This window comes from Trichomonas vaginalis, chromosome II (genome assembly GCF_026262505.1).
Source record: "Trichomonas vaginalis G3 chromosome II, whole genome shotgun sequence".
NCBI classification, from domain to species: Eukaryota; Parabasalia; order Trichomonadida; family Trichomonadidae; genus Trichomonas; species Trichomonas vaginalis.
The window spans coordinates 1,313,701-1,333,878 of record NC_067204.1 but is presented as its reverse complement, the minus strand read 5'-3'; the positions used below and the strand labels follow the sequence as shown (position 1 = coordinate 1,333,878).

At 35.2% G+C, this 20,178-nt stretch overlaps 7 protein-coding genes across 7 annotated transcripts, besides 2 other annotated features; 5 read left to right on the top strand and 2 right to left on the bottom strand.

Moving 5' to 3' along the window:
- Positions 1-1,078: 1,078 nt before the first annotated feature.
- On the top strand, positions 1,079-4,204 carry TVAGG3_0465740 (proprotein convertase-related family; the record flags this gene model as incomplete). The annotated part of the gene is made up of 1 exon (XM_001302224.1): positions 1,135-4,050. One exon carries the CDS (start codon positions 1,135-1,137, stop codon positions 4,048-4,050), a length of 2,916 nt encoding a protein of 971 aa, XP_001302225.1.
- A 421-nt stretch (positions 4,205-4,625) lies between these two features.
- TVAGG3_0465730 (maltodextrin glucosidase family) lies at positions 4,626-6,077 on the bottom strand (the record flags this gene model as incomplete). Its single annotated transcript, XM_001302223.1, has 1 exon — positions 4,626-6,077. One exon carries the CDS (start codon positions 6,075-6,077, stop codon positions 4,626-4,628), a length of 1,452 nt encoding a protein of 483 aa, XP_001302224.1.
- Positions 6,078-9,513: 3,436 nt separating this feature from the next.
- On the top strand, positions 9,514-10,089 carry TVAGG3_0465720 (alpha amylase, catalytic domain-containing protein; the record flags this gene model as incomplete). The annotated part of the gene is made up of 1 exon (XM_001285024.2): positions 9,514-10,089. One exon carries the CDS (start codon positions 9,514-9,516, stop codon positions 10,087-10,089), a length of 576 nt encoding a protein of 191 aa, XP_001285025.2.
- Positions 10,090-11,968: 1,879 nt separating this feature from the next.
- TVAGG3_0465710 (KPL2-related family) lies at positions 11,969-14,816 on the top strand (the record flags this gene model as incomplete). Its single annotated transcript, XM_001302222.1, has 1 exon — positions 11,984-14,755. One exon carries the CDS (start codon positions 11,984-11,986, stop codon positions 14,753-14,755), a length of 2,772 nt encoding a protein of 923 aa, XP_001302223.1.
- Positions 14,817-15,307: 491 nt separating this feature from the next.
- Positions 15,308-15,508: a mobile genetic element.
- Positions 15,509-16,180: 672 nt separating this feature from the next.
- Positions 16,181-19,995: a mobile genetic element.
- On the bottom strand, positions 16,256-16,897 carry TVAGG3_0465680 (uncharacterized protein; the record flags this gene model as incomplete). Its single annotated transcript, XM_001278534.2, has 1 exon — positions 16,256-16,897. One exon carries the CDS (start codon positions 16,895-16,897, stop codon positions 16,256-16,258), a length of 642 nt encoding a protein of 213 aa, XP_001278535.2.
- Positions 17,345-18,244, top strand: TVAGG3_0465670 (protein of unknown function, DUF4106 family; the record flags this gene model as incomplete). The annotated part of the gene is made up of 1 exon (XM_051235258.1): positions 17,345-18,244. One exon carries the CDS (start codon positions 17,345-17,347, stop codon positions 18,242-18,244), a length of 900 nt encoding a protein of 299 aa, XP_051093082.1.
- On the top strand, positions 18,255-18,662 carry TVAGG3_0465660 (uncharacterized protein; the record flags this gene model as incomplete). Its single annotated transcript, XM_051235257.1, has 1 exon — positions 18,255-18,662. One exon carries the CDS (start codon positions 18,255-18,257, stop codon positions 18,660-18,662), a length of 408 nt encoding a protein of 135 aa, XP_051093081.1.
- Positions 19,996-20,178: the final 183 nt, after the last annotated feature.

Below are 20,178 nucleotides of genomic sequence, written 5' to 3'. Positions count from 1 at the left end.
ATGCATTCAAATATTATATGTCATAAAACTAAACAATTATTATCATAGAATTTATTTTTCACAATTGTGATTTTAACGTCACTATCGTATTCAATTCAAGAAATTTAATGATATAAACTATCAAATATTTATCATCCGCATTTAATTTCCTCATTAATTTTGAAAACTTTGATCTGCTTTTTCAATATCAACTGCAACCTTTCAAATTTGTAAATCTGATAAGGTCCCATTATTTCGCTCATTTGCTTTGTTTCCTTATTTAACGCATTATACTAACTTTTGATAATTTTCATTAATTTTCAAAATTAAGTTATTTCAATAGAGTGTGTAGACTAGATCTCAACTCTTTTGACAACAATGGCTGTCAAATACCTGTTTTGACATTTTTGACGAATTTTTTTATATCAATTTTCTCTACACACTCTAAATATATAAATTCCATAATCTTCAACTTCTGACAGACAAATTCAATACCTATTGGATAACCTTTCTGATTGCAATCTTAAATTAACCTGAATATACTATATACAACTCCTCTTCTTCTTTAATATTCTTCAATTTTTTTTTTATTTTCGAACAAACCATAATTTTTGATTTTTTCAACACTTACCTGACTAGCCAAAATATCAACAATTCATTCACCTCATGCCATACTTTACACCCACACCTCCTATATTAATCTTATTCTAAAATTTCAAATTTCAATTTTTTTCATAATTGTATGAAATTATCGAATTTATCTAGTTTTCATTACATAATCAATAATTTTAGTACAATCGGATTATATTTCAATTCATCTTTCTTTCTCATTCTTTATCAAATTATAATTGAAAATCAATATTAACAGTTTATCATTCTTACCTTTCCAACATAAATTCTATTCTCATAAGGCATATCATTTCATCATTGGAATTCAATACTCCAGATACCTCATGTTTCCATCATTTGTTTACAGGTAAAAATACAGTTTCTTTTAAATCTTGTTTCTAATCCTCTATGCTCATTAACCTTATAAAAATCTACTTTTTATAATTTTTTTATTTCAAAAAAATTTTTTTTGGGCAGGGTTTACAAAATTTTTATATGTATTTACCAGGGGCCAGCAGTTTAGTATACAAAAATCAAGTTTTCGATATGTCTCAATTCAGTCTGAGTCCTACTACACTGTTCGGCTGGCTTTTTTTGAGATTTCTCGTTACTTTAACTATCCAAGATAAAATTTTCATTGAGCAAACAATTGGCTGCAATTTAAATATTACAAATATGATGCAACAGGGATGGTATACAGTTTACTTAAACGAAACTCAACTTTTAACTGCGAAAAAAATAAAACAAATACAAATTTACGAGATTCCCTCTTTCAAGTCAGAAACCAGAGAGTCACTTGAATATGGAGACTACATGATCGAAGTTTCACCTGATTGGAGAATGTTCCAAACTAATCAATCTGAAATATACCCATTTTATCGGAACCATTATATCATCAGTAACATTTCGAGCCATGAAATACAAAATGATAAAAGAATCTTAAATTACATCAAAAATCCTAGAAAAATATTAAATAATCGTTATACGGGAGGTCTTTTACAAGACGGAGTAATTACAATGACCGCCCAAAACGATCAAATAATTTCCCATAGAACTCTCTTACAACACAATATTGACGGAAAAGGAAGAATTATTACGGCTTTAGATACAGGTGTTGATCTTACTCATTGTTTCTTTAGAGACCCACAACAGAGTGCAACAAGTGTTGTAGATAAATTTAATATGGATCACAGAAAAATTGTGAAATTAGAAAAAGTTTCTGACATTTACGATGCAGCACAAGGCCATGGAACACATGTTATGGGTACTATTGCTGGAGAGTCTATCGATCCAAAGGCTGGAATTGCAGCTTACAATGGAATTGCTCCAAAAGCTAAATTATACGTAGTTGATATGGGAAATAGCGACAGCAGAGTCGATCTTTCAGGTAATCCAGATATAGATAAAATTACTTCTAACATGGAAAATATTAAATCAAGAGTTCAATCAAATTCATGGACTTTTGATAACTCTGCTCTTGATGCAACAGATACGTATGATACCATTACATTTAATAGTCAAGAAATTCTTCCTGTTTTTGCAAATGGAAACACTCCAGGAAGAAATCATATTTTAGCTCCTGCAAATTGCAAGAACTTACTCTCAGTTGCATGGATCGCTAAACTTGAGGAGTCTTCTGACTTTAAAGATGGCGGTTATACAATTTATCTTACAAATGGAGACACAAAATTATCAATTGTCCAAGGAAATAACCTTGTTCATGAAGATGCTCCTTATGTTAATATTCCATTACAGTTTTGCAATGGAGATGCTGCATCATGTTCCTCAGAATCCGGAAAATTATTGATTTGCAACAAAAAACTTTCAAGTAGCTCATCGGTTTCTTATTCATACGTAGTTCTTAGTAGTAATGATTATACTACAGCTAGTGCTTGGGGTTCTGGCTCCATTCTTTTGGATCCAAACGAAAAAACAACTCGCTTCTTCCAAGCAGATCATTCATCACAAGGAGCCTCCACAATCGGTACTCTTAAACCAGATTTGATTGCTCCTGGTTCAAATATTTGGTCTTCTGCCGCTTCAGGAACACAAAATTTAAATTATATTGGAGAATGTGCAGTTTCCAAGTTATTTTCAAACTCAGGATCATCAATGGCCACACCAGCAATATCTGGTGCACTAGCTCTTATAGAACAATACTTTGCAGAAGGATATTATCCATTATTGAATCCAGATTCGATTACTAAGTTCAACTACATATCACAGTCACTTCTCAGAGCAACTCTAATCAATAGTTGCAAGCCTATTGATAGCAAACCCGTTCCAAATTACATTGAAGGGTTTGGAATGCCTTCTATTGCAGAAGGATTGGGATTTGGATCATCAGGAGTACGATTTATATCTAACAGCAAGATAAATAATGGCGAACACCTCACATATATCATAAAAACAACAAAAGTTCATGATTTATCCATCACTTTGTGTTATGTTGATTATCCTGGCGGCACAAAAGCAGGATATATCTTATGCGCAGACTTGGACTTAATAGTAAAAGATCCTAATGGAAAAATTTACCACGGAAATGGAGTTCCTGGGGAATTTACATCAACGATAGAAAAAGTGACAATTTCAGATGCAACGATAGGAACCTATGAGATAAGTGTCATTTTCAACAAAGATGAAACACATGAACATGACATGACATATGTCAATTTTTCTGTTGCAATTATGGGCGGATTCGATCAAGATGACACAAATTCGAATAATCCGTCAGTTCCTTTAGCTTCTGAGCGCAGTTGCGTGAGAAGCTGTGGCGATGGTGAATGTCAAGGCGATGGCACCTGCAAATGTCCTCCAGAGAAAACAGGCGCCTATTGCCAGCTCGAATACGAAGAGATAAAATTCAATAAAAAATTTTCGAAGGTTTTGAATCCAAGGGAGAAATTCTATTTCAGATTCGAGAACGCTCATTTCGGAAGCGTTGATATTAGTGAGTACCCATCATTATCCATGCCTCAAACATCTTGCGCTGTTAGAGTTTGCTTCGGAGACTCCGGATCAACAGCATTCGCAAGTTCAATGGGATGCATAACAAAACCACCAACAGGAAACAACGCAACTGCAGCACAGAACGGTCTTAAGATGGTTTATGGCTTCATGTATCCAATTTTTGACACAAGTTGCTCAATTGATGCAACATTGACGACTTATGGCAAAATTAAGAGATCAGATGACACATTCCCATTCTATGCTGTTGTTTTGATCGTTTTGGCCGTAATTATCTTGGTAATTTTATCAGTTTGGTATTTCTGGAAATGTGTCCTCCCAAGATGGGAAAAGAAGCATAATGAAGAATCTCCAAGCATGGATGCGGCTCAAAATGACGATGAACCAAAGAAATCTCATCGTAGATCCAGCACAAAGAGGAGAGGTTCGAAATCTAAAGAGGAAGAGGATCAAGTTGATCAACAACCAAGTCCTGAAGCTGCTTCTGAAGTTTAAGGACAATATTTATAATATTATTTCTTTTTTCACTTATTATGCGGATATTTACTACAAATCTATATAGATTTTCCAAAAGTTAAGGAAAGATACTTAGTGGAAAAAGGATATTTAATAAATTGTTTGATTTGTAAAATTTGTACTTTGTAAACATATTATTGTATCATAAAATACTTTCTTACTTTCAAATATTTTTGTTTGCTTGACTTTGTAATAAATTAGATTTCACATGCAAATATCAAACATAAATGCATGGATAAACATCTAAAACAAAAGTTTTATGACCATGATATTCAAATGATATCGTTATTTAAACTCTATGGAAAGAAATATTTTGATAGTTTTTGATTATTTCGTAGAAATAGGCTCTTGATGAATAGAATCTACCACAGTCGCTCCAGTTTATTGATTTTTCTTTGCCAACAAAAGATTTAAAAGAGCTTTAATTATAAAAGCAAAAATCACTTTTAGAAATGAGAGAGTGAGAGCTTTCTCACTCACTAGATTTTTCATTATGAGATATTTGCAGAAGTGCAAATGGGATTAAAATCTAGGAAATTAACTTTTTTTTTCACTTACTCAACTTTGAAGAGGGCAACACCGAGTCCATTGAGTTGGATGTCGTATGCACCGTTCGATGATGTGTATGTTCTGCCGCTGATCAAGTCTGTGAGTCTTGAACCACCAACCTGGTAGTGTGTTGTGACAGAGTTGTATGCGAGGTTAGCAGCGAATACGACTTTGTTTCCTGTCTGTGAGTCGTACTTGCAGTTGAAGATGCATCCGTTGTTGAATGTCTTTCCGTTCGATCCTCTCCAGAGTGATGGGTTCTCACTGCGGATTCTCATGACCTTAGCTGTGAAATCGTGGAGGTCTTGTTCGCGAGAGTTGAAGCCACCTGTTCTTCCATTTGTACGTGCTGCATTGTCACTGTATGTGTTGCCGCCGCATGAGCCACCTTGGCCGTACCAGCATTCTGCGATATCACCATATTCATCACCGTAGTAGATTGTGATTGGGCCTGTGTATGCTGCGAGGATGCCGATTGCGATCTTGTGTCTGTTCCAGTATGCGTCGTTCTCACGTGCGTATCCGTACTTGCTGCGGATGAGATTTCCGAAGCGCCAGACATCGTGGTTTGTGATGAACAAGTTTGGATAGACCTGGCCGCTGTATCCCTTCTCAGATGGTGTCTTGAAGATATTGCCGAGGTTTTCGACTGGGTAGCCACCTGCGCCTGACTCTTCCATTGCGATTGACTGGACGAGATTGTATCTTGATGGGAAGTCGAATGCTGAGCGGAGACCGTTCTGGCCGTATGTTCTTGTGTTAATGTCGCCTGCGCCGGACCAGTGTTCACCAACGATGTAGCCGAGTGTGCCCCACTTATCGCCTCTGTTCCTTCTCTGGTTGCAGCAGTCTTCGATAGCCTGTCTGATCTCGCTCATGTAGTTGTGGCCGTTCTGGTACATCTGGTAGCACTGATCGAGTCTCCAGCCGTCGATGCCATACTTCTCAATCCAGTATGTTGCAACTTCCTTGTAGAAGTCGAGAGATCCTGGATATGAAACTGGGTTAGAGCCGCCTTGTGGCCATCTGCCGCTTGGTGATGCGCTTCTGACGCCGCCATGATGACCGAAAACACCATCAAGGATGACGTAGAGACCGAGTTCGTGTGCCTTGTTGACGAGCTCTCTGAAGGTGCCTTCGTCACCGAAGTTTGGATCAATATTGAAGTAGTTTGTTGCGAAGTAGCCTGTTGATTGGAGCATCGAACCACCTTGGCCATAAGATGAATCGAAGATTGGTGTCATCCAAAGTGCGTTGACATTGAGGCCCTTGATGTATGGGAGTGCGTTGATAATACCGCGGAGGTCACCTCTGTGGGAAGATGGACCATATCCTGTTCCGTAACCACGTGAACCATCACCATCTTGGAAAGATGAAACCATGACTTGGTACATCCTGATGTTGTTGAAGTCTTCTGACCTCGCTAAGCATGATAGAATAGAGAGTATACCTATCATTTGAACTTTCTAAAAAATGATATAAGATCGATTGAGTTGATATAAAGTCAGTTTTCAATCACTTCTCAAAACTCTACCGCGTACTTAAATAATTCTATGTAAATCCATAGTTCTTCTCAAAATTTGAGACAATTTACATTTTTCTATTCAATTTTGGCTATCTTATCACATTTTTGACACTTTGATTGGATCGCATTGTTATTAGATTTTTGATTCTTATATTCATGATCTATCTGTCTAATTTGTAATTTTATAGATTGAGTATAATGCCAATAGATACAACTTGTTTTAAAAACATTTTTAGAAATTTTATTAATTTGATATTAATGAATAGATAATATCAAATCATATGTGATGGGTATCTAGTAAATATCAGCATAAAACAACGTAATAATATATCAATATCAAAATGATAAAAATGGAGCAATTTTTTCTGAATAAAAACATCAATCAAATATCGATGTCTAAATTAATTTGGACAAATATGATAATATTAAAGTCTTGAGGAATTTTGGAAACTATGAAATCATTTTCATTGTTTTTATAAATTTGACACATTCAAAATGAAAATCTAAAATATTAATCCTTATAATATGGTTGATACTTTACAGACGATTTTTGTGTTGTGGCAATTAGCCAAATTTGAATATCCTCTATCGCAACGATTAAAATGAACTCAAAATGATCTTTTAAAAATGCAATTGACAATGAAAATAGTACTGAATGACTTGTACGTTAATAATATTTGATGGAGAAAAATATAATATATCAAATGGGTTCAGATTTTTTGAGAATGCGGTAGAGTTTTGAGATTTTCTCCATCAAATATTATTAACGTACAAGTCATTCAGTACTATTTTCATTGTCAATTGCATTTTTAAAAGATCATTTTGAGTTCATTTTAATCGTTGCGATAGAGGATATTCAAATTTGGCTAATTGCCACAACACAAAAATCGTCTGTAAAGTATCAACCATATTATAAGGATTAATATTTTAGATTTTCATTTTGAATGTGTCAAATTTATAAAAACAATGAAAATGATTTCATAAGGTAGTCACAAAATCTAAGTAGTGAGGCTCTCAAAAATTGAACCGTACTCCATACAAAATTTGTGTACCCTCACTACTTAGATTTTGTGGCCTTCAATTGAGAGGTTAGTTTTGATAGAGCACGTTATAAAATTAAAAGGGAAAAATAAATAAAATTTAAACATTTAATTATATATAATGTAAGGAGTGTAATTCCAAATTTTCTAAAAACTATTCAAATTTGAGCATTTTTTTGGAAATAGTAAATCTAATATGTACATCTAATAACAACATGATTCATCACCTTTTCAAGCTCTGCAGTCAATTTTTTGAAATTTGATTGAAATAAATGTTGCAAAAATTACATTTCATTAGGGAATATATGAGTTTCTCTGGAAACAGGCTAATAAATTTTAAATTTTGTCCAATCAACATGAATGCATTGAGAAATTTGTATTGATTTTCTGGTAGAATCTGGAACAATTCAACCATGTATAAATGGATCATGTAATCATCATGAAATGTTAGTGTTAGAGTTCAAAAGAAACAGAATGAGTGGAAATCAAACACAATCTGAATAATTTTAAACGTATACAATCTTTAAGTTTGTATTTTGAATTCTACATATATGATTGTGTAATTCGTTCTTTCAAATTTTCGGATTCAGGCATGTTTTGATAAAATTCATTCCCAAAAACGTCAATTAACAATTAAATTTAGTGTATTTTAAATATATATACGTATTATATTTTATAAATTATATTAAATTCGCAAAATTTTAAGTTTTAAACAAAAATAAAAAATGTTCAAAATATGAAATTATGCATAGGATATTAAAATTTACATGTTAGCAATTTTTTTGAATTGCTTTCAATTTTCATATTGAAATTTTTAAGATTTTTTTCTGAAATAATAAGCAAGAATATCAACCTAAATAATATTAAATTCCATGCGTTAATTTCCCCTCAAAAGTCATTGACCGCCTCTCAATCTAGATTTTGTGAGTACTTTAGTTTCCAAAATTCCTCAAGACTTTAATATTATCATATTTGTCCAAATTAATTTAGACATCGATATTTGATTGATGTTTTTATTCAGAAAAAATTGCTCCATTTTTATCATTTTGATATTGATATATTATTACGTTGTTTTATGCTGATATTTACTAGATACCCATCACATATGATTTGATATTATCTATTCATTAATATCAAATTAATAAAATTTCTAAAAATGTTTTTAAAACAAGTTGTATCTATTGGCATTATACTCAATCTATAAAATTACAAATTAGACAGATAGATCATGAATATAAGAATCAAAAATCTAATAACAATGCGATCCAATCAAAGTGTCAAAAATGTGATAAGATAGCCAAAATTGAATAGAAAAATGTAAATTGTCTCAAATTTTGAGAAGAACTATGGATTTACATAGAATTATTTAAGTACGCGGTAGAGTTTTGAGAAGTGATTGAAAACTGACTTTATATCAACTCAATCGATCTTATATCATTTTTAGAAAGTTCAAATGATAGGTATACTCTCTATTCTATCATGCTTAGCGAGGTCAGAAGACTTCAACAACATCAGGATGTACCAAGTCATGGTTTCATCTTTCCAAGATGGTGATGGTTCACGTGGTTACGGAACAGGATATGGTCCATCTTCCCACAGAGGTGACCTCCGCGGTATTATCAACGCACTCCCATACATCAAGGGCCTCAATGTCAACGCACTTTGGATGACACCAATCTTCGATTCATCTTTGGCCAAGGTGGTTCGATGCTCCAATCAACAGGCTACTTCGCAACAAACTACTTCAATATTGATCCAAACTTCGGTGACGAAGGCACCTTCAGAGAGCTCGTCAACAAGGCACACGAACTCGTCTCTACGTCATCCTTGATGGTGTTTTCGGTCATCATGGCGGCGTCAGAAGCGCATCACCAAGCGGCAGATGGCCACAAGGCGGCTCTAACCCAGTTTCATATCCAGGATCTCTCGACTTCTACAAGGAAGTTGCAACATACTGGATTGAGAAGTATGGCATCGACGGCTGGAGACTCGATCAGTGCTACCAGATGTACCAGAACGGCCACAACTACATGAGCGAGATCAGACAGGCTATCGAAGACTGCTGCAACCAGAGAAGGAACAGAGGCGATAAGTGGGGCACACTCGGCTACATCGTTGGTGAACACTGGTCCGGCGCAGGCGACATTAACACAAGAACATACGGCCAGAACGGTCTCCGCTCAGCATTCGACTTCCCATCAAGATACAATCTCGTCCAGTCAATCGCAATGGAAGAGTCAGGCGCAGGTGGCTACCCAGTCGAAAACCTCGGCAATATCTTCAAGACACCCATCTGAGAAGGGATACAGCGGCCAGGTCTATCCAAACTTGTTCATCACAAACCACGATGTCTGGCGCTTCGGAAATCTCATCCGCAGCAAGTACGGATACGCACGTGAGAACGACGCATACTGGAACAGACACAAGATCGCAATCGGCATCCTCGCAGCATACACAGGCCCAATCACAATCTACTACGGTGATGAATATGGTGATATCGCAGAATGCTGGTACGGCCAAGGTGGCTCATGCGGCGGCAACACATACAGTGACAATGCAGCACGTACAAATGGAAGAACAGGTGGCTTCAACTCTCGCGAACAAGACCTCCACGATTTCACAGCTAAGGTCATGAGAATCCGCAGTGAGAACCCATCACTCTGGAGAGGATCGAACGGAAAGACATTCAACAACGGATGCATCTTCAACTGCAAGTACGACTCACAGACAGGAAACAAAGTCGTATTCGCTGCTAACCTCGCATACAACTCTGTCACAACACACTACCAGGTTGGTGGTTCAAGACTCACAGACTTGATCAGCGGCAGAACATACACATCATCGAACGGTGCATACGACATCCAACTCAATGGACTCGGTGTTGCCCTCTTCAAAGTTGAGTAAGTGAAAAAAAAAGTTAATTTCCTAGATTTTAATCCCATTTGCACTTCTGCAAATATCTCATAATGAAAAATCTAGTGAGTGAGAAAGCTCTCACTCTCTCATTTCTAAAAGTAAATATCTTACTTTATAATTTTATTACCCAGATTTTCCTTACTTTTACCACTCCCCATGTAATTTCTGGGGAAAACGATAATTCATTTTTTTTATGAATGAATAGATCGTTTTCCTAGAAAGGACCTCATATCTCTGGCTAAAAAGAGTGTCAGATCCTAAATAGATTATTGATCTAGTGTACAAATCCAATAAAAAGCCTATTTTTTTGGCTTTTTTGGTGCTCATTTTTTCGAAGATCTACATGAATATGGGGGAACCATCGGATTTTTTTGGTTAACCCACATCTTCATGTAGTTTGGACTATCTTTCCTCGAAGGACCTCTTTACGGGTGTAAAAACTCATAAAGTTCTCAAAAGATTCATTCTCGATCTCCATGCTGAAAGAATTTACAATAAAAAAGAGATCTACGCATCAAACTACAGCCATAAATGAACTGAACCCCTAAAGCTCAGCTCTTAGTTTATCAAAAACGTCGAAATCCTTCTCATTGCAATCAAATTTTCTCAATAACTCATAAGAAAAATCGAATTTTGATTAAGCCGATGTTATAGGTATCACAAATACTACAAACTTGAGCAATATCGAAATTGCCAGCAAAAGTTTGAAATTGCATTGCTCATATTTGTTTTGTAAACTAAAAATCTGCTTATATTATTCATTAATTTTTTATATATTATTCATATACTTTAATAAAAACAATACTATTTCACCTTAAAAATGAATTTCATAAGTCAATATTATTTTTTTGAAAATGTATCAATTTTCGATTAAAACAACATGAGAATAAAATTTACGCAAAATTATTTTAAAAAATGGTTTTAAAAATTTACAATTGATGAAGAATAAGATTGCAAGAAGTTTTGAAGTTTAATTTTAAGAAAAAAAATTCGGATATTATTCATGGATCTAAGTAATCTGATATTTGAGTATCGGCACTATGCATAAAACATATATTTATAGTTTTTTTGGAGTTTTATGATTTTAAATATATTCAAATTTGGCAATCCAATAGATTTTTAAAAAATAGGTAAATAAAAATAGATTACATATGCAGCAGATTTAGAACATGAAACAAATCTTATAGTGACCCAAAAAAAAATTCATGATCCAAAAAAGAAAAAAACTGACTAAAGGATAATCAAACCTTAGCATAATGAATTATTATATCGGATGTTTCCACTACACTACACCAGCAGTTCGAAAAATACCCTTGGTGGTTCTATTTAATAGCTACTCCCAACGATAGGCGGTGTCCCCAGCTTTAGAGAGGTGGTAAAAGTAAGGCAAATCTGGGTATTGACAGTTTGATTCTACAAAAAGCACACAAACTATATGTACTGTCTTCACTAAATTCACACAGAGTGCCAATGAAATAAATCGAATATCTCAAAATTTTATTCATAATAATTGATAATACTTGCCAAGAGGGTAAAATTAATCACTATATTACCAATAAAGTATGAAACTAAACTAACTGTCCTTAATTCTATTATATGAAAATGATTCAATTTAGTATTCACAGTAAATTAATCAGTGAAAACTGATGTGTATCATAAAATATGATAGAATCAATTATAATTTTGATATTTCATCTTTTTGAATTTCGAACTGTAAAAAAACTTTGACAATTTGAAAATCATATATAATTTTAGCTGCTACAGATACTTATCTGATTAATTTCATTTTTCTATCGGTGCTACACGCCAATATCAATACGAAATAACGTACAAAAATCATGTAAAAAAAGTATCCAATAAAAAAGATCTTTTGAAAAAACAAATGGCTCCGCCAAAGCTAGTGAAGCCACCACCACCAAAGTCAAAAGGGATCTCTAAGCAACCTACGAAGGGTAAGCTACTTAAAGGAAAAGGCAAAATAGAGACTCCTCCACCAGAAGAAGAAATTCAACCTCCTCCAGAGCCAGAGAAGCCACCAAAACCACTTTGGACAACAACAATTATACCAATACCTGTTCTCGATGCTGAATTGCATAAAGAATTATCAGCAAAACGCTGTGAAAAAGAAAAAGAAAAACATTTTGAGTTTTGCGAAGAAACACTGTACGATATATTGGCATTGGCATTTGAAACAGTTAATGACCCAGATCCGAAGTCTGTACGAAGAGCAAGAATTAATTTTCATTCCGAAGGAGATTTTAAAGTTGATCGTCCTCAAACAACAATGTCTATTGTAAGTTCGAAGGGAGGAGATATACCTAAAACAAGATCTTCTTACTTTAACCCTCCTCCGCCCCAGAAAATGTACGGAATTCCGTATTTACAAGCATTACAGAATTTACTCAAGATAACAACAGAAGACAAAATGAAATACGATGAGAACAGCGAAATTGAAGAATTACTCGAGAAATCTTTCGAACAAAAAACGAAATATCAACAAAATCTCGAAAATATCGAAAAAGTCAACTTTCCTTTCGTTATTTGCATTGCAGGTAGCCAGTGCTCAGGCAAAACAACAATAGCGCAGTACTTGCAATCGTTTTTGAAGGTCCAAATCGTTAAATTCGTTCAATCATCAGATAATAAATTAATTGCAAATGAAAAAGTCCATTTAATTACAGAAACAGACGACAAAGTCAATCTACAGACACTTACAACCATCCATCAGAACTTGGAAGAAGGAGAAGGCTTAGTTTTGATAAATTTCCCAACAAATAAATCCCAAATTGGCCAATTAGAGAAAATAGTGTTGGCCAGAGGCACAAAGACTGTTGGTGGCATCTCTGCATTCATTAAAATCGATATAACTCCTGAACAAACCCAAGAATTATCAAATCAGAGGATATTTGATAAAAAATCCGGCCAAATACTCGGTAAATCATTTTATCCACCTGATTTCATATCAAGCAGCTACGCAAATGAGGTAGAACTTGAAGATTACCCTGCAAATATCGATCCGAACTCAAAATCTTCATCAAACCTTCACAATTTGGAGAAATCATTTAAGAAAGTGACACAACTATTAATTCTTGGCTATTTACCGTTTGTTACTGATCTTTTCAAAGCTGTAAATGAATTAATCGCTAAAATCATCGAAAACAGGCAGAATATTGAAGTAAAACCACCTGTTTACAAGTACGAGAACAAGAAGGAGTTTAAATACGCCAAGTTCTGCAATGATTTCTTCGATAATTGGAACAAAGTTTTATTACCTAAGTTCGGAAGGGAGTTAGGATCAAGATATTCCGATCTAAGTAGCATGAACAAACATATAACCAATGTTATGAGCCTCACGAGGGACAAATTCAATCTGAAAATAAATGTCAAGGATGAACGCGAAGAAATCACCGACAAGTTCCTCAAAAACGAGATAAATCAGTCAAAGTACTTTAATGAGATATGGGATCTAGCAGATTCAAACAGAGATAAGCAGAATTTGTTGGCAGAACAAATAATTAACGCTGTAGGCATAAACGCAACAAAAGCGTTAACAAACGATGATGTAGAAAACGTATTCATGTCGTTAATGTGGAGATTTCAAGTAATTATGCATGTAATAAACAAATATAGATCATATCTCCTCGAGCCGTCGGAGGAACCTCCTGAAATTGTAGATCCTCAAATAGAAGACGTAGAAGAGTGCGATTTGAAGCGAGCGGCTGAGATTATGTATATAGATATCAACGGAGATGGAAGTATAAAAATTCCTGAGTTTTTAGAGCAAACAAATAAGAAAAGACCACAAGCGATCATTTGCTCGCCAACAAGAGGCCCTAAAATCATGGCTCCTGGCGTAAATCACTCGAATAAGTCTAAATTAGCTCAACACAGGCTAATGACGTATTCAACAGTAGTCAAACCACTCAACTATACCAAAGAACAAAGCTCCAGTGGCGAATGGGACGTTCCCACTGAATTAAATACGATCTTATCCAAATCCACTTCGAATTTCAGAGAATCAGCAGAAGAAAGTGCCGAAGAAGAGACACTATTCAATAATGTCGCAGAATTCCTCCATATTTGCACTACAAAATGCAACTCTGAGTCCCAAAAAATCGAAGTCCAAGTTTTGTCAACAATTTTCAGTCAATTTGTAACCGAAAAAAATAATATCGACCATCTCGTCAGCCAGGGCAAAGCCATACTCACAAAAGAGTTCAAGGATATAGTCTGCAAGAAACACCAGCAGGAAATGGAGAGATTTTCCGAAAAATTCTTGAGATATCAGGATAATCCAAGATGTCCAAAGCCGATTTTCGAATATGATCACTCCACGCTATCTGAACACTTGAAAGTACTATCAGATCGCGCTGGAGGAATTCCAAATCCAGACTATCCGATGCATTTGACAAAATCTAAGATGGAGAACCTTGTCAATGAATCCGATAAGTCTAAGATTTATATAAATCTCAAAGAATTGATCGAAACTGCTCAAAAAGCTGGCTTTGATGATGCTGATTGTGCAGAACTCGAATTAATCGTAAGAATGACCTCTAACCCTGAGTTTATCCAAGTGGGACCTCTTAAGCAGATTATTGGAATGCAAACTCCGCAGCCGAAATTGTCTCAAAGACCAAAAACATCTTTATATTAATTATATTTTTTATTTTTTGTTGTATATTTTCTTTTTTATAAACATTTGTTTAATTATTGACCAATTCATGCCCATTTGCATCATTATAATGACTTTATTTATCTGTACAACTTTCAATTTCCGAATTGATCAGAATTGCTCTTTGTAATTGCGTATTTCGTACATGAACCAAATATATTGGCCACATCTAAGCTAGAGTGCATGCAATGCTTAGTTTTAAGATTACATTTCTCGGCATGATATTTATGTCAAATATTGAAATTTGCTCAAAATATAATCTTTACATGAATGCTAAAAAGAATCTCAAAGAAAATCAAAATGTAAAAAATATTTGAACCCCGAATTGCTGGATAAATCATTCGCAATATGAGAAAACGCTTGATCACATAAATATCAATAAAATGGAATCATTAATTTAGCTTTTTTCCCACTCAACCGAAACGAGCGAGTACAGTATACATTGTGCGTCGCCTGTAGCCTACAGCTACAGTCACCGACACAATGAAAAAAGTGACAGAAAACTGACACCATACGGGCGCGCATATGTACGCATATATGTGTAAAAATAAACGTTCATATGTAAACTAACCTTTATTCACTAGCAGGGGCTGATAAATCATAATCGTCGAGAAGTACGATAGGTGGTCCCACCTGTTTAATCTGTATGGAGAGGCAAACGTGACGTAAGAAGCATAACACTGGTTTCTCAGTATATTTAATAGACTCTGCTGTTGGCTTAACTGTAAGCTTATAAAAGAAGCAGATCACGGAGGCAAAGAAACGCTTACATCAACTCCTTGATGAACAATAAGCTTACTTAAGACTAAACAATTAATTATACTAACTTTTATACTTTTTCTCTTTTCCTAAGTTGATCGTGATCTGAGTGACAATGAACTATAAGTTATATGAGTAAAAATAAGAGTTATATGCATAAAATTAAGCGTTTATTCTTAACTTATGTGTGGGATCAGAAGTCAGTGGCTAAGTTCCTTATGGCGCGCTTTAATTCATGGTAGGATGTGTCAGCCTTAAGGAACCTTTCATGCCAGCTGTCTGACTCATGTCCCACACGGTTGAGACGAGATCGAAGATCGCAGATCTCGTTGGCATAAGAGTCAACTTTATACTCAAGCTGGCTGATGTAGAGCTCTTTACCTTTCGCTTCCTCTACTTTTTCAGCCAGCTTGAGCTTTAGTTCCTCGAGAGCTACGTTTGACTCCTCCAGCTGCTTCAAATACTTGTGGCTGGTCTTAATTAAACGTAGCTCTCGAGGAGTAGCTTGAGGACCTGTTTTCTTTGCCGTTTGCTTGTGATCGAGATCTGGGATCTTGATCTCGGTCTTCGGACTCTCGCCACCCATCAATATTTCCTCGTCGCCAGAGGACTGTTCTTCAGTCACCTCTGGCTTCTGGATGGCAAGAGCATTAGCAGGAGCTTTGTTGTTCGCTTCCATTAAAAATGTAAACTTTACGTGTCAAAAAAATTCTGTCACGTAAACTATTTATGTTGAGATTGAGTACCAGACTCTAATATAAGTTCAACCATTATATTAGAGTCTTTAGGAATTTCATATGGTTCTTTTACATAATATTCCTTTTTTTGACCATCAGTTGATTCTTCAACTCTTTTGAATGAAAAGCGCTTATAAAACTCAAACACGAGTGCATCTTTATAACCAGTGATATCGTAAAATTTTGGTGGCACAAGCTGTTCATTCACATTACATATAAATTGTTTGTTATCATGAGCAATATTACTCAACGTTACTAAAGGCTCAAGGAGAGGATTTATTCTTATCTGATAACCGACAAATTTATATGTTGGTTTGCCCTTTCGCTCAAGGATAAACCTGATATTCGCTATAGTTATGAAAAGCTCATCAAAGTACTTATATGTTTTTTTATCTTTATCATTTTCGTCAGTGAAATCTGCTATGGTAAAACTATAATATACATGCATTCGCGAGATATATTTTTTTTCCCATAAGTCTAAAAATTTTGCTTTCGATGGAATTACTTTTTGCGTGAATGTTCTACCATGGTCATCTTCCCAAACAAGCTCTGGTTTTCTTGATGTTGTGTCTGTTTCAGTGGTTTCTAATAACGCAGTGATGAAATCCAACACATCTCCTAGGGACATGTCATATTTATAATTCAAGGCATTTTTTTCTATACTACTGTATGAAGGTAATGTTATGATTGGTGATGTACCTTTTCTTAATACATTCAATTTATTTTCATTTGAATCATAGTAACAATCAACAAATTCTCTACTTGCCTCAGTCATTTTTTCCATAAGACCTTCATTCAACTCCTGTGTAGTCATGTTGGGTTTTATGTAATATCTCATGTCAAACCTTTTTTTCACTGATTTTGATGAATCTGTCATTTCTAATGGAATAGCAAGAAACTCAAAGTCTGGATGCTCAAGACTTATCTTTCTTATCTCAAGAGCTTTTGACGCAGGATATTCAATGAAGTCTCTCGGTAATTTATATGAGACTGTATTACCACTTATCGTGCCATCATTCATAACATGTTCATAGTATAATCCATCATATTTAGACATTTTATATGTAACTAAAAGATGGAGAAAGTTATTAATCAAGTAGATAAGATTCTTCATGATGGAGCACGTAAGAATAGTAAAGAACTAAACAATGCACTCATTATGCCATTTTCTGATGATTATCCATTTTGTACTAATGGTGTTTATTTCTACTGCGGTAAGATGGGTTCAGGTAAGACATATGGTGTTATTCGTCATATAATGATAACAGACCGCTTCACTAATACTCCATATTATGACTCAATAGTTATCTCAGCAACATCAGGAACAATGGATAAAACAGCGAAGACATTTATGAGTCAAGTTAAAGCACCAGTACTGAAAAAGGATGATAAAGAACTTATGCCTTATTTAATGAAGAACGTTAAGATGAAAGCAAAGTATTACGCTATTGTTGAGTTCGTTCAAAGTAAGTTCGAAAAAATTTCAGAGGAGATGGAACACATCTTAACAAAGCATCAACTAAGGAAACCTGATGGAAAGTTTGAGTATAAGAAGATTGCAATATATGTTGTAAAGAAGTTGAACAAATATCCTTTCACAAAGTATCCCAGTAATTCTCTATTAGTGTTAGACGATTATGGTGGTCATGACTTATTGAATGACCCACGTTCACCATTAGCGAACTTCATCACTAAGGTCAGACATTATAACTATACTGTTGTCATCATGTGTCAAACATGGAGACATATATGTTTAAACATTAAGAGACTATGCACTGACTTCGTTATCTTTCAAGGTTATTCTATGAGAGACTTTCAGTCAATGATTGAACAGTCAGGAGCAACAGAAGATTGGGAAGAGTTATGGAACAAATACAAAGAGCTACCAACACCTCGTTCATATATGGAAGTTCATATAGTTGCAGGAAAGACGGACTTTAAAGAAGTTAAGCAACAAAAGATGACATTATTTTAAGAAGAAATAAATGGGTTTTGGCGATTATGTTAAAGCTGGATGGGGTATGGTGAAAAAAAATCCTGGTCTTGTAATAGGTGCTGGATTTAACATTGCTAACAAACTTTTCCCTCAAGTTGGTCAAGTCGGTGGTGTTATCGGTAGTCTTGGTGAAAGAATTGCAAAAACTACATTAGGTGAAGATAATGCATTAACGAAGAATCTTAAAGCATTCAATAAAGCTCTTGGTGGTGACTTCAGTAGAGACAAGCCTGTTGAAACACCTATAGTTCAACCTCAACAAACTATTGACAACAATAAGTATAACGCATACATTGGAGGAGCTATTTGGAACAATCATAAGCCATTAGTTCAGTCAGTACGTGTACTATCAGACATGCCATGGATTAATGCTATTAGTGGCACTATACGCAGATAATATATTTTTATGAGGTTTAAATGAGTGAACAAGAGAGGAAACTCATTGATGAACGAGTTAAGAAATGGGAGAATGAACGTCCGATAATTCGTACCATAATTAGCGATCAAAAGTTCAAGCAGCATACATTTGATTTTTTGCGCGATATATATAATGATCTTGCTTTTGATTACAATGCTAGGCAATACTTTGAGAAAGAATATGTTCAAAAAGGTCGTATTAATTTCCCAATGAGAAGAGAAGGCTTTTTGATTACATCAACATATACAGCACGTGGTAGAGACCCTTTTACAGACGCGGTTCGTAACTTTAAAGCACGTTCTTCTATTAATGATGATCCAGATTTCTACATACCTTATTTTCGTCCACCTTCGCATCCTTTACGAACCAGTGATCCTGGATATGACGCTAAACGAAGATATATAGAGACGAAATTAGCTAAATACAAGGAACCTAAGGATCCAAGGACTGGAGAAGTAAAGGAATCACATGTCAAGATAAATAAGCTTTACAAAGTAGTTGAAGAATTGGAGAAACGATCTAATGAGATTAACGCTGAGAAGAAAAAGGAAGTACCAAATATGAACAAACTAGATAAGATGATTAAGGAATATAGAGGATTGGCGAATACATCGAGCGTTCTAATAAAGGAAGTAGAAAACACGACAAAGCTGCAGAAAATGATTCATGATGAATTACTGTTAGGTGAATTTTCTATAAAACAAAGACAGAGTAACTTAATGGGTGAGGCTTATTATTTGGAGAATTGGTATAATGAGAGGTTAAAACAAATGTCGACTCCAACACCAACTCCTACACCTACTCCTACAGTAGCTCCAACACCAACTCCCACTCCTGAACCAACAGTAGCTCCAACGCCAACTCCTACAGTAGCTCCAACGCCAACTCTGACACCAACTGCTCACGCAGGTCCTCCACCAATGTCGAGTAGTCATGGTATAACATTAAATAAACCAACACCTACACCAAAAATAACTCCTGTATCACATCCTAGTACAACTAACCCAGTATCTGATTCAAATCAAGCGGAAAGATCACAGGTTCTTAAAAGAGCTAATACACCAACTGCTTCCCCTATTAGAACACCAGAGCCAACTCCAAGAATCACAAAGGCGCCAACACCTTCACCGACTGTTGAACCAACTCCAGAACCAACAGTACCTCCAACTCCATCTCCAACTCCATCACCGACACCTACAAAAGCACCTACTCCATCTCCAACTCCGACTAAAGCTCCGACACCGTCTCCAACACCAACTAAAGCTCCAACACCGTCTCCAACTCCAGCTGAACCAACTGATGCAGAATCTATTCAAAATTGGTTAGACGAAGAAAAGCGAAAAGAAAAGGCTGCAATTGATGCTGCACTAGATAAAAACACACCACCACAGACACTTGGTGGTTACATGTTAAAGAAAGACAACATTCAAAGACAAGAACGTGCATTGAGTGTTGCCAGAGAACAAGCACAAGAAGAGAAGAAAATAGTTGAAGG